The sequence below is a fragment of the Panthera leo genome, chromosome A3 (assembly GCF_018350215.1).
Source record: "Panthera leo isolate Ple1 chromosome A3, P.leo_Ple1_pat1.1, whole genome shotgun sequence".
NCBI classification, from domain to species: domain Eukaryota; kingdom Metazoa; phylum Chordata; class Mammalia; order Carnivora; family Felidae; genus Panthera; species Panthera leo.
In genome coordinates this window covers 51845423-51858526 of record NC_056681.1, presented here as the reverse complement: position 1 = coordinate 51858526, position 13104 = coordinate 51845423, and the positions used below count along the sequence as shown (strand labels likewise).

The window sequence follows — 13104 nt, the reverse complement described above, 5'->3', positions numbered from 1 at the left end:
GATATGGAACAATTCCAACACCCCCCAAAATTTCCTTCATATTGTCCCTTTGTATTCATAACCTTTTCTGCCCATATCTTTGGGCAATTGCTGTTGTGTTTTCTGTTTCTATATTTTTGCCTTTTCCAGACTAACATATGAATGGAATCCTACAGTATGTAATTTTTGATGCTGGCCTTTTTCACTCAGCATAATGCCCTTGAGATTTGTCCCAAGTTATTGTGTGTAGTAATAGTTTGTTCCTGTCTACCACTAAGTAGTAGTCCATTGTGTAGATGTACCACAGTTTATTCATTGATCCATTGAAGGTCATTTCCAATTTATTTTGCTTTTTCTAGTTTCTTTAAAATGGAAGCTTTAAATGACTGATTTAAGACCATTTTTCATTTCTATAAATATTTAATGCTGTAAGGTTCTTTCTAGGAACTGTTCAGCTTCATCCAACAAGTGTTGCTATGTGATATTTTTACTTTCATTCCGTTAAAATATTTATTTTCCTTGAGATACTCTTTTTTATAAATGCGTTAGATAGTATGTTCCTTCCAAATACTTGGTGATTTTCCAAATATCGTTCTGTTATTGATTTCTAGTTTAATTCCATTATTGTCTATGAACATAATTTGAGTGATTTTAGTTCTTAGAAGCCTAATGAAGGCTGTCTTGGTGATTGTTGTGCACTTGAAAAGAATGTATAGTCTGCTCTTTTGGCATAGAGTGTTCTATAAATGTTAATTAGCTCAAACTAGTTGATACTGTGGTGTCCAGGTCTCATATATAAGACTAACATTTTAATTATTTAGAGGACTGTTGCTAGGCATAATTGTAGATTTGTCTGTTTCTCCTATCAATTTTTGCCTAATGTCCTTTTTTAGAAAGTGTCCCCCTCTGCTTCTGTTTTCTGGAAGACATTGTAGGAATTGCTATTATTTCTTTCTTAAATGTTTGATAGAACTCACTACTGAAACCATTTGACTTGGAAGGATATTAATTAATAGTACATTTTCTTTAATAGATAATAGGCCTATTCAAGGTTATCTATTTCTTTAATAGTTAATAGGCCTATTCAAGGCCAGTATCAAAGATTACATACTGTAGGATTCCATTCATATGTTAGTCTGGAAAAGGCAAAAATATAGAAACAGAAAACACAACAGCAATTGCCCAAAGATATAGGCAGAAGAGGTTTTGAATACAAAGGGACAATATGAAGGAAATTTTGGGGGGTGGGTGTTGGAATTGTTCCATAGCCTGTTTCTGGTGAGAATTACAAGAATTCAAACATGTAAAAGAACTCCTAGAAAACAGACACACACATATACACACAACAAAAAGTGAATTTTACTTCTATAAAAAAATTACTATGGGGGCGCCTGGGTGGCTCATTCGGTTAAGCGGCTGACTTCAGCTCAGGTCATGATCTCGCGGTCCGTGAGTTTGAGCCCCGCGTCAGGCTCTGTGCTGACAGCTCAGAGCCTGGAGCCTGTTTCGGATTCTGTGTCTCCCCCTCTCTCTGACCCTCCCCCGTTCATGCTCTGTCTCTCTCTGTCTCAAAAATAAATAAATGTTAAAAAAATAAAAATAAAAAAAAAATTACTACGAATGAAAAAAATCCTTATTTTTTAATGTACCAAAACACAAGGAAAAGATAAATCATTCTATGTATCAAATGTTTTAGGCTATCATAGCAGTATTACTTACAATAGACAAAACTCTTGTGTGAGTTTTGGTCGGTTTTGTCTTTCAAGGAATTGGTCCATTTCATCTGAGTTCTTAAATTTGTGGGCATAACACTGTTCATGAAATTCATTAAAATTTATTACCCTTTTAATATTCATGAATTAGAAGTGAGTAGTGATGGCTCTTGTTTCATTTCTAGTATTAATAATTTGAATCTTGGGGCACCTGGGTGGCTCAGTCGGTTAAGCGTCTGACTTTGGCTCAGGTCATGATCTCGCGGTCCGTGAGTTCGAGCCCCGTGTTGAGCTCTGTGCTGACAGCTCAGAGCCTGGAGCCTGTTTCAGATTCTGTGTCTCCCTCTCTCTCTGCCCCTCCCCTGTTCACGCTCTGTCTCTCTCTGTCTCAAAAATAAATAAACGTTAAAAAAAAAAAAAATTAAAAAAAATAAATAAATAATTTGAATCTTCTTTCTTGTTTTCTTGGTTAGCCTGCTTAGAAGTTTGTTGATTTTTATTGACTGTTTCAAAAAGGTCAATTTTGTTTGATTTTGTTCATTTTTTTCCTGTTAATTTCCTGTTCTACTGATTTCTGCTCTACTTTTCATTATTTCTTCACCTTTGTTTAGGTTTATATTGCTTTTCTTTTTCTAGTCTTAAGGTGGAAATTTATTGATTTTAGATTTTATTATATGCCTTCAGTACTTTAAAGTTTCCCTTCCTTGTTTTTGTTGTGTTCTAAGAGTTTTGATAAGTTGTAGTTTCATATTTATTGTTTAACTTATTTTTTTATGTTTTATTAATGTTTTTATTTATTTTTGAGAGAGAGACAGAGACAGAGATAGAGCATCAGTGGAGGATGGGCAGAGAGAGCGGGAGATACAGAATCTGAAGCAGGCTCCGGGCTCTGAGCTGTCAACACAGGGCTCGAACTCCCGAACCGTGAGGTCATGACCTGAGCTGAAGTCAGATGCTCAACTAACTGAGCCGCCCAGGCTCCCCTTCATATTTATTTAGTTAAAAATATTTTTAATTTGCCTAGAGACCTCTGGACACATATATTATTTAAAAGTATGCTGGGAAATCCCAAATATCTTAAATATTTGGGATTTTTTTCAACTGTGTTTCTGGTAATGATTTCTAGTTTAATTCCATTGTGGACTGAGAATATACTTTGTATGACTTCTGTTCTTTTGAATTTGTGGAGGTGTGTTTTATGGGCCAGAATGGGTCTTTCTTGGTAAATGTTCCATGTGAGTTTTCTGTTACTGTATTTTTCAGTTGTAAAATTCCCACTTGGTCCTTTATGCCTTCTTCTTTTTTTTTTTTTTTTTTTTTTTCCTGCTGAGAATTTCTTATCTTTTCATTTGTTTTAAGAGTATTTGTCCTTATATCTTGGGGCATTGTTATAAGAGCTTCTTTAAGATTTTTTTTCTGATTGTTCAACACATGGATCATTTCATAATATCCCCCACCTCCTGGCCAGGGAGAGCTGGCTTCTCTTGGGACGATTTTCCATCTCCGTCATTGGCAGCTTCAGTTTTTGGGCTTCTCTAGCATCCAGGCTGGAATATAGGTTTATGGAGCAGGAAACACCCCACATGATTCTCACCACTGAATTATCCCTAATGTCTTGAGGTTCTTAATCCTCCTGTTTTCATCCACCTTTCAGAGACTTTTTATACTTTATCTGTTTCAGTCCAGTTCAGTCATAGGTATTGGGAAAGATAAGATGGAGTGTGGAATGGGAGAGATAACGTGAAGTGTGCTTATTACTCTATTTTATCCAGAACTCCCAAGTCCTCAGTTTCTTTCAAAACAGGGCATGGGTGTGCCTGGTTGGCACAGTCAGTTACGGGTCTGACTCTTGATAGTGGCTTAGGTCATGATCTCACAGTCAGGGGATTGAGCCCTGTGTGGGGCTATATGCTGAGCAGGGAGCTTGCTTGGGATTCTCTCTCTTCCTCTCTCTCTCTGCCCCTCCCCTGCTCATGCATGCACACTCTCTCACTCTCTTTCAAAATAAACAAATAAAAACGTAAAAAAAAAATAGGGTATGTGATTCTTTTTGTCAGTCAGTATTTAATGGCATTGTTATTTGTTACTTCCTCTTTGCAGAAATCCCAGAATGAGGAAATAAGTAGCCTGGCAGACAGTGTGTATACTGGTGGGACTAAAGTGACTGTACCATTTTTATGTAAATCTGAAGAACCTGATTTTATTACCAAATCTATTAGTTCACCACCAATTTCTTCTGGAACTGTGGACAAACCTGTAGATTTGTCTACTAGAAAGGAAAACGATGCAGATTCTACAAGCCAAGGTAAAATTTGATAAAATGTTTACAAAAACCTTCTAGGGCATGCATTGCATAAGGTGCATCTGTATGTTTGAGAAAATAGGCTTTTAAATGTCAGTCCTAAAAACTCTTTTCCCTTAAAACAAGTTTGGAGATGTACAAAGGTGCATGAGATATTCCTGATAATAACCAGAAAATCATACTGCCTTGCCAACAAAGATAATAAACATGTATTTTTATTGTTAGGGTTGTAGTTATTAAGAATATGAAGCATTGTGACTCTGACCTATCTACCTGAAAATAAATGACAGTAGTTTGCTTACATCGAAATTTTCTTTGTGATAATCATTTCATTTGAATATTGTTTGAATTATATTATCACTGAAGTATATTAAAATTTATGTATGAAGTAATTGTAGATAGTACAGTAGGGTTGTTAAGTTTTTATGATACTTAAATGTATTTTGCTCTACCTGTTACATTATATTAATCAGTTATAGTTACTCATGTTTGATATGCTTTCCTCATTTTTTTATTTCCATTGATTTTAGAAGAGGGGAATCTTTTAAAATTCTATTCTTTTATAATTGCTTATCTGTTTTACCTAATGTATTTCAGAAATAGTCTTAAATAATGTACAATTACTACATTTATAGACACCTGAGAGTCTTCATATTCTAGAAGAGGAAGTAACTTCAGACCTAAAATCGTTTCTTTCTTTCTATTTTTTTTGTTTTGTTTCAAATTTTTATTTAAATTCTAGTCGGCTAACCTATAGTGTAATGTTGATTCCAGGAGTAGAATTTAGTGATTTATCACTTAACATATAATACCCAGTGCTCATTGCAAGTGCCCTCCTTAGTACCCTTCACCCATTTAGCTCATCCCCTGCCCACATCCCCTCCATCAACACTCAGTTCCCTGTAGTAAAGAGTCTCTTATGGTTTACCTTCCTTTCTCTGTCTCTTTGTTTTTCCCCTTCCCCTATGATCATCTGTTTTGTTTCTTTAACCACATATGAGTGAAATCATATGGTATTCGTGTTTCTCTCATTGACTTATTTTGCTTTGTATAATACACCCTAGCTCCATACACATCATTACAAATGGCAAGATTTCATTCATTTTGATCAGACCTAAAATTTCATGTTTTCAGATGATGAAAGTAAGGCTTAGGACTTCAAGAGATCATGTAGCTGCACATTGTCAGAATTAAGATCCCCAAACTCCTGGTGACCAAAAATAAATAAGACATGCATTTTTTGTGAGCTTATTATTTTTTTTTTAATTTTTTTTTTTAACGTTTATTTATTTTCAAGACAGAGAGAGACAGAGCATGAACGGGGGAGGGGCAGAGAGAGAGGGAGACACAGAATCGGAAGCAGGCTCCAGGCTCTGAGCCATCAGCCCAGAGCCCGACGCGGGGCTCGAACTCACGGACCGTGAGATCGTGACCTGAGTTGAAGCTGGACGCTTAACCGACTGAGCCACCCAGGCGCCCTGTTGTGAGCTTATTATTTAGCATAGAGAACACAAACATTCTTTATGCAGATCATTCCTAAAACCCCACGTGTGAATGAATATTAGTTTTAGATTACAGAAGACTATAAAGAAGAAACTGTATGGTTCTATTATCTAGCTTATATAGATCTACGTCTTGCTTTTTTAAAAAGATTTTTGTCATGCTTTTGGTGTAGCGTTCAATGAGAATAGTACCTGTAAACTTAATAATACTGAAATAGTTCAGAATTGGGTGTATTTTGTAACTTTTTTAAAATTAAAAAAAAAAATTTTTTTTTTTTTAACATTTATTTTTGAGACAGGGAGAGACAGCATGAATGAGGGAGGGTCAGAGAGAGAGGGAGACACAGAATCTGAAACAGGCTCCAGGCTCTGAGCTGTCAGCACAGAGCCTGATGCTGGGCTCGAACTCACAGACCTCGAGATCATGACCTGAGCTGAAGTCAGATGCTTAACTGACTGAGCCACCGAGGTGCCCCTGTAACTTTTTTTTAGAGAAATAACCAGAAGACAAATGTTGCACACCCCACACCCGACCCTCTTGGGAGTATAGAATGTCTATCCCCATTCTCTCTGGGTTCTGGGAAAAGCTTTGATATTCAGTATATATTAAATGAAATATTAAATTATTCTTTTCCTTTTGCCAGTGGAAAGCAAAACAGTTTCATTTGGATTTGGAAGTACCACAGGGCTGTCATTTGCAGACTTGGCTTCCAGTAATTCTGGGGATTTTGCTTTTGGTTCTAAAGGTAAGATCAGGAGGAGAGATTTTAATTGTCATGTTATAGAATCAAGCACAACTGAAAGAACTAGTTCTTTGCCACAGTATTGTAACTAAGATGGACATTTCTTCCCTCTTCTACACCCTCCAGTTTGTTTAATGTTTTAATAGGAAAGGCTCTATATTTTACTATTACTTTAGACATTTATTAATATAACCGTTAAGAATTTTTTCTTAATCAGTATAAATTCTGTTGATAGTCTTCCCCATTCTGAAATGTAGATCCACTTTTCCAGTTTTGGAATTACCTTGATTTTGGTGCATTGTTCTTTTAATTATACTTTTAGGTTTGGTTTGTTTAATATTTTAAGATTTGTGCATCTGTATTTTTTAAGGGGGTGATTTTATAGTTTTCTATTTTTCCATTTTCCTTAATCAGATTTGAATATAAGGGTTGTGCTAATTTATTGTGATAAATTTATAATTGGTGGGGTCTCCCATCTTTTTTCCATGGTTTTTCTATTTTTAGTCCATATTGGTATCATTTGCAGAATACATTTCTTGATTGTTTAGAGTTTATTGGCATATTATTTTCTCATTCTTATAATGTCTTTTACATATATGATTATAGTATCACCTAAATTGTTCTTAAACAAGATACTTGATTTGATTTGTAAATGAATTTTACTGAAGATATATACTTACGTGATTTATCTAGTTCAGAATAGCATTTTTTTTTTTTCAAATACCTTTAGTTATGCAGAATAGCATTCTTTCCTCTCTCATGCTTACACTGGTTTACAGCATTCACCACTCAATGGAAACACATATAAAACTTTTGGAAATTACCTTCATGTTGTGTTGGAATTCATAACTTTACTGTTGTCAAATTTTGTTATTTTTGTTTTAATGTATAGTAGCCTGAAGTCATAGGATAATAAGCAGTATAGTGGATACAATTATCCACAAAAAAAGTGTTAAATAAAAATTGATGTGTTAGGTTGCTTGTAATTCAGTGTACCTTTCGAAGTACTCTTGTCTGGACTATACAGTAAAGTGTAAAATAGGCAAGGCTCAAACCTCATGACATTTACTCCTCACCACCACTTGTCATTTTTTTCAGTGAAATTATTCACCAAGCTCTTTGTTAAACTGCATTTCTTACTTTGTTTTGTTCTTAGATCTGACAGGAATTTATGCTGTCTTTTCAAAGAAGCAGCTTTTGGTTTTATCAGTTCTCCTTTTTTGTGTGTTTTTTATTTATTTTTAGATTTTTTTTGTCACTTTAAGTTATTAGTTGTTTTTTTTTTTTTAATTTTTTTAATGTTTGTTTATTTTTGAGAGAGACAAACAGAGTGTGAGTAGGGGAGGGGCAGAGAGAGAGGGAGACACAGAATCTGAAGCAGGCTCCAGTCTCTGAGCTGTCAGCACAGAGCCCGACACAGAGCTCGAACCCACAGTTTGTGAGATCATGACCTGAGATGAAGTTGGAAGCTTAATCGACTGAGCCACCCAGGTGCCCCTAAGTTATGTTTTTTTAAGAGGTCATAAATTTCACCAGAATGTGGGCATCATTTTTTTTTTTTTACTTGTTTCTGGCATTGCATGGACCTTTCTCATCTTAAACTTTTTATTTAAATGTTTATTTTTGAGAGAGAGAGAGAGTGAGAGCACATGAGGGGGGGGGAAGGTCAGACATAGAGGGAGACACAGAATCCAAAGCAGGCTCCAGGCTCTGAGCTGTCAGCACAGAGACCGATGTGGGGCTCAAACCCACAAAACCATGAGATCACGACCTGAGCCAATGTCGGATGCTTAACTGACTGAGCCAACCCAGGTGCCCCTCTGATCTTAAACTTTTTGTTTTGGTTGTTTTCAAGCTCAGAGGAATCTTTTTTTCTCTTCTCTTGCAAATGTGGTGATTCCTTTTTAAAAAAAATCTGTTCATTTTGTGTTGTTGCCTTTTTTTTTTTTTTAAATTCATTTTCTTCCAGAAGTTCTATTCACATAGGTCTATCAATCATTCTGTCTGTTGTGTAATATTTAATATGGAAACTAAGGGAATAAGAAGTTCCTATTTAGAGATCCCCTGTCTTTGTCAGTGATCACTATTTTATCATATTTCCTTCAGATTTTGTAATGTTTTCATTAAGCCTGGAAACAGTGGAAGCCTCCTAGGTACAATTACCTAGAACTGTTACTGTGAAATTGATACTGATTATTGACATGCATATCTTTATACTATTTTCTGTAAAATTCTTCCTCCTGGTCACTTCAGATCAGTGGTTTTCAACTTTTGACTTCATACTCGAATTTCCTGGGAGATCTTTTCTTTTATAAATGCCTGTTATATTGGGCTTTGGCATTGGTATTTTACAAAAGCTCCTGTGTGATTCTAATAATGTACCCAGCATTAGGAACCATTGCTTTAGAGGAATTTTGAAATTTTCTCCCATACCTCTGAAGGGTTTTTGGGGTAATTAAACCTTTTTCTCTGCTTGGGAGTTCCTGAACCAGTTATTTTTGAGCCCCAAACCTATGTATCATCCTAGATCTTTGGTTATTATTCTGAGAAAGCCTCCACACAACCTGAGGTTGTGCTTTTCTAGTTTTCAGAGCATTCTTTTGCAATATTCAAGGTTTTTTTTTTCTCCCCATTAAGTTGGGCTTAGAGTTATTGTTATAGATATTTATTTTGTGCTTTCTTCAAGGTGCTGAGTTACTTTTTAAATGATCTGTGATATTTTTGCTTTCTTAAACATTTCTAGTACTGGATATAGAGTTTTCTAACACGATTTTATCAGCAAGCAATGCAGTGTTAAGAGGTGTTTCTTTCCTGTAAGGTAGGCTAAGCCATCTCGGTTGAGATGGGGATGAAGAAGTCATTTTCATCTTCTCCAAAGTGTGAGGGAGAGTAATCTTTTTTTTCTCTGCATGGGAACCAGGGAGGTCATCAGCCCCAACAGGCTAGTGCCTGTTAAGGATAGTTGGGAGTCCGTGAGCTTCTCCCAGTGCTACCATCTATCACCTGGCCAAGAAATCTAAGCTGCAACTCTAGTTACTTCAGGGAGAAGTTGAGGTAGAGAAGTTTATAAACATGTGTTTATGCTGCTTTGGCTACTTTGGAAGTAGCAAATTTGGCCTCTGAGGGGATATTTTTAGATTCAAAAGTTACTTTTCTAATTTGATAAAATGTTCTATGAAATAACCTACCTTTGGAGCTGAGCTAAGTGTTCAAAATTCCAAGGTATGTACTTTTAAAACACTACTTCATTACTGAAAGTTCTTGTGTAGTTTAGTATAAAATTTTCCGAAAGCTCTGATGATCTTATCTTTGTATCTCAAAGCACAAACAGTACTAAAGGTACAGTGTGCTCGCTCCCGGAGTTGAACTTGCTAGAATAATTTGCATCATGTTTACTAAAAGTATATGTCATATCATTAGAAATTATAGGGATTGATAAAGTAATGGGAGGGGGGTTAAAAGCTTATAAAATTAGATGCCACTATTTAAATATCCTAATTTATTCATCAGATAAAAATTTCCAGTGGGCAAATACTGGAGCAGCTGTGTTCGGAACACAGTCAACCAGTAAAGTTGGTGAAGATGAAGATGGTAGTGATGAAGAAGTAGTTCACAATGAAGATATCCATTTTGAACCAATAGTGTCATTACCAGAGGTAAATATTAAAGAATGGAACTCTTACTAACAATGTCACATTTTAAGTTTAAAACTTGACATAGCCTAGCTTTGACTTATAGAACTAGCTTTGTTTACATTTCTTCAGAGTATTTACAATTTCAAATGGAAGGTCTTTATTATGTATTATATATATATGTAAATCCTACATGAAACTGTTGGGAAGAACTAAATTTTTTCATAGGTCTTTAGAATATCACATTTGTTTTCATAACAAAATTCAGGTGGTAAAAAAAGTATCCAATCTCATACTTGGCAAAAATCCTTTCAATAAAAAGTAAACCACATTTTCTGGACAGGAATGTTGTTTTAGGTAAATTACTTGGTCAGTTTTCAACCACAATGGTTAATATTTCTTTTGAAGAATACTTTTTGAAACCTTTACTGTCCTATAAAAGAATGTATTACATTCCAGGAGGAGGAAGAATACTACATAAGGGAAAAATGTTCAATGACAAATCAGGTCTTTACTGCTCCATCCAAATCAGATGTATTCGTAGCCCTTGGATATTACTATTTATCTTGATACTATAGTTCAAATTCTGTTAATGTCATTACAAAGACAATGTCATGAGGAATTTGGATGTTTGGAATTTGTCATGGAATATGTCAAAAGCAGGAGCTTATTTATCTACTGCCATAGGTAGAAGTAAAATCTGGAGAAGAAGATGAAGAAATTTTATTTAAAGAGAGAGCCAAACTTTATAGATGGGATCGAGATGTTAGTCAGTGGAAGGAGCGAGGTGTTGGAGATATAAAGATACTGTGGCATACAATGAAGAATTACTATCGGATCCTAATGAGAAGAGACCAGGTTTTTAAAGTGTGTGCAAACCATGTTATCACCAAAACAATGGAATTAAAACCCTTGAATGTTTCAAACAATGCTTTAGTTTGGACTGCCTCAGATTATGCTGGTGAGTACATTCAATGCTACTTCTCACTTTTTGAATTTGTTTTTTTTAAGTTTATTTTGAGAGAGGGAAAGCACCAAGCGGGTGGGGGGCAGAGAGAGAGGGAGAGAGAGAATCCCAAGCAGGTTCCCCACGGACAGTGTGGAGCCTGAAGTCGGCTCGAACTCAACAAACCGTGAAGTCATGACCTGAGCTGAAACCAGGACTGGGCCACCCAGGTGCCCCCACTTTTTGAACTTTTTAAAAATACATAAAAAATACATAAGACAATTGTAACAGTGATTTTAATATTAAGGTCACTGTTTTGTTTTGTTGTTGTTGAACAGATGGAGAAGCCAAAGTGGAGCAGCTTGCAGTGAGATTTAAAACTAAAGAAATGGCTGAGTCTTTTAAGAAAAAATTTGAAGAATGTCAACAGAATTTACTGAAACTCCAGAAAGGACAAGTATCACTGACAGCAGAGTTATCGAAGGAGACAAATCCTGTGGTGTTTTTTGATGTTTGTGCAGATGATGAACCCCTTGGACGTATAACCATGGAGTTATTTTCAAACATTGTTCCTCATACTGCCGAGAACTTCAGAGCACTCTGCACTGGAGAGAAAGGCTTTGGCTTCAAAAACTCCATTTTTCACAGAGTAATTCCAGATTTTGTTTGCCACGTAAGTATTTAATTGTATGTCACAACTGAAGTCTAGAAAAGCGAACCACACTAACTTAGGAAATTTGAGTGTTTCTCTTAAGTTTTTTAAGATTTCTTTAGCTTTTCTGCACATTAGTTGTTGTCACCACCCAATTTCCTGTCCCCACAAAAACTTTCAACCTGAAGTAGTTCAAATTTCTAATATCTTGAAACCTGCTGGAAATTGAGGATGGAAAAAAGACATTTTCATTTTTGTCTTTCAAAATTTTCTTATTTTTAAAAACTATGTTTCTTAGTTTTCAAACCACATTCTCAAAGAAGTTGGGTGTTTAGAATTTATCCTGTAGTGGTAGTTCTGTGTGTATTTTAATATTTTATTCAGGATTCCTATTAACTGAGATGTTTTTTCAGGGGGGAGATATCACCAAACATGATGGAACAGGAGGACGGTCCATCTATGGAGATAAATTTGAAGATGAAAATTTTGATGTCAAACATACTGGGCCTGGCTTACTATCAATGGCCAATCAAGGCCAGAACACCAATAATTCTCAATTTTATATAACACTGAAAAAAGCAGAACATTTGGACTTGAAGCATGTAGTATTTGGGTTTGTTAAGGATGGCATGGATACTGTGAAAAAGATCGAATCATTTGGCTCTCCTAAAGGGTCTGTTAGTCGAAGAATTAGTATCACAGAATGTGGACAGATATAAAATCATTGTTTTTCATAGTAAGTTTTACCTGTATAAACAGTTGAATTGAAGCTTAGCTGTTATGACAATATGGTAATTATGTTCAGCTTTTGAAAATGGACGTTTCCAATGTACAAATGTAAAATTGCAGCTTATAGCTGTTGTCACTTTTTAATGTGTTATAATTGACCTTGCATGGTGTGAAATAAAAGTTTAAACACTGGTGTAAATCAGGTGTACTTGTGTTTATGTACTCCTGACATATCTGTATTAAAATGGAATAATATTAATCTTGTTAAAAGCAATAGACCTTCTCAAACTATTGAAGGATTATGATATATGCAATTTAATTTTACCTTTTAAGATATTGGACTTCCTGCATGGATAAACTTACCATTCGAATAAGGGACCACAACTTGGATAATTTTTATTTTAGATTTGAAATATATTTGGTAATTGTTGGTGTGCTCATTTATGCATTGAGGCTCACTTTTGAATGGGTAAAGCCACAGAGGGTAGAGACTTAACCAAAGTGCTCTTCTATAATCCTTGCACCTCCTGTATAGTTAAATTAACTTTTAAGTAGAGTACCTTCTTTTCTTAAAATGATGTAGTTTCCTGTGCCCTTTCAAAGATATTAATTTTTACATTTTAAACAAGTTAAGTATGTCCTTAGTTGTTATTTTATTTTATTTTTTTTTAACTTTCCTGTCATCTTTCTACTACCTCAAACTGCAGCTTGGTTCTGATAGAACTTGAATTTTTCCTTGCAGTTATTGTGATAAAGTATGACTATTTTAAAAAGGTCTATACCATGTTCTTTGGTTAAAGATTTGCTTTATACTAGATTGTTGCAGTACTTTTCTCTGGTGAATTTTGTAGCAAAAATAAAGTGACAATTGTTAACAGCCATGACATTTAAAAAATTTATTACTTGT

At 35.1% G+C, this 13104-nt stretch overlaps 1 protein-coding gene across 1 annotated transcript in view; it reads left to right on the top strand.

Moving 5' to 3' along the window:
* Window positions 1-13104, top strand: part of RANBP2 (RAN binding protein 2) — an 82144-nt gene extending 69040 nt beyond the window's left edge. Inside the window, 6 exon segments of the mRNA XM_042931836.1 lie at window positions 3792-3996; window positions 6140-6241; window positions 9749-9894; window positions 10558-10831; window positions 11155-11489; window positions 11882-13104. Of these exon segments, the coding sequence (XP_042787770.1) occupies window positions 3792-3996; window positions 6140-6241; window positions 9749-9894; window positions 10558-10831; window positions 11155-11489; window positions 11882-12187 (1368 nt within the window). The 3' untranslated portion in view covers window positions 12188-13104.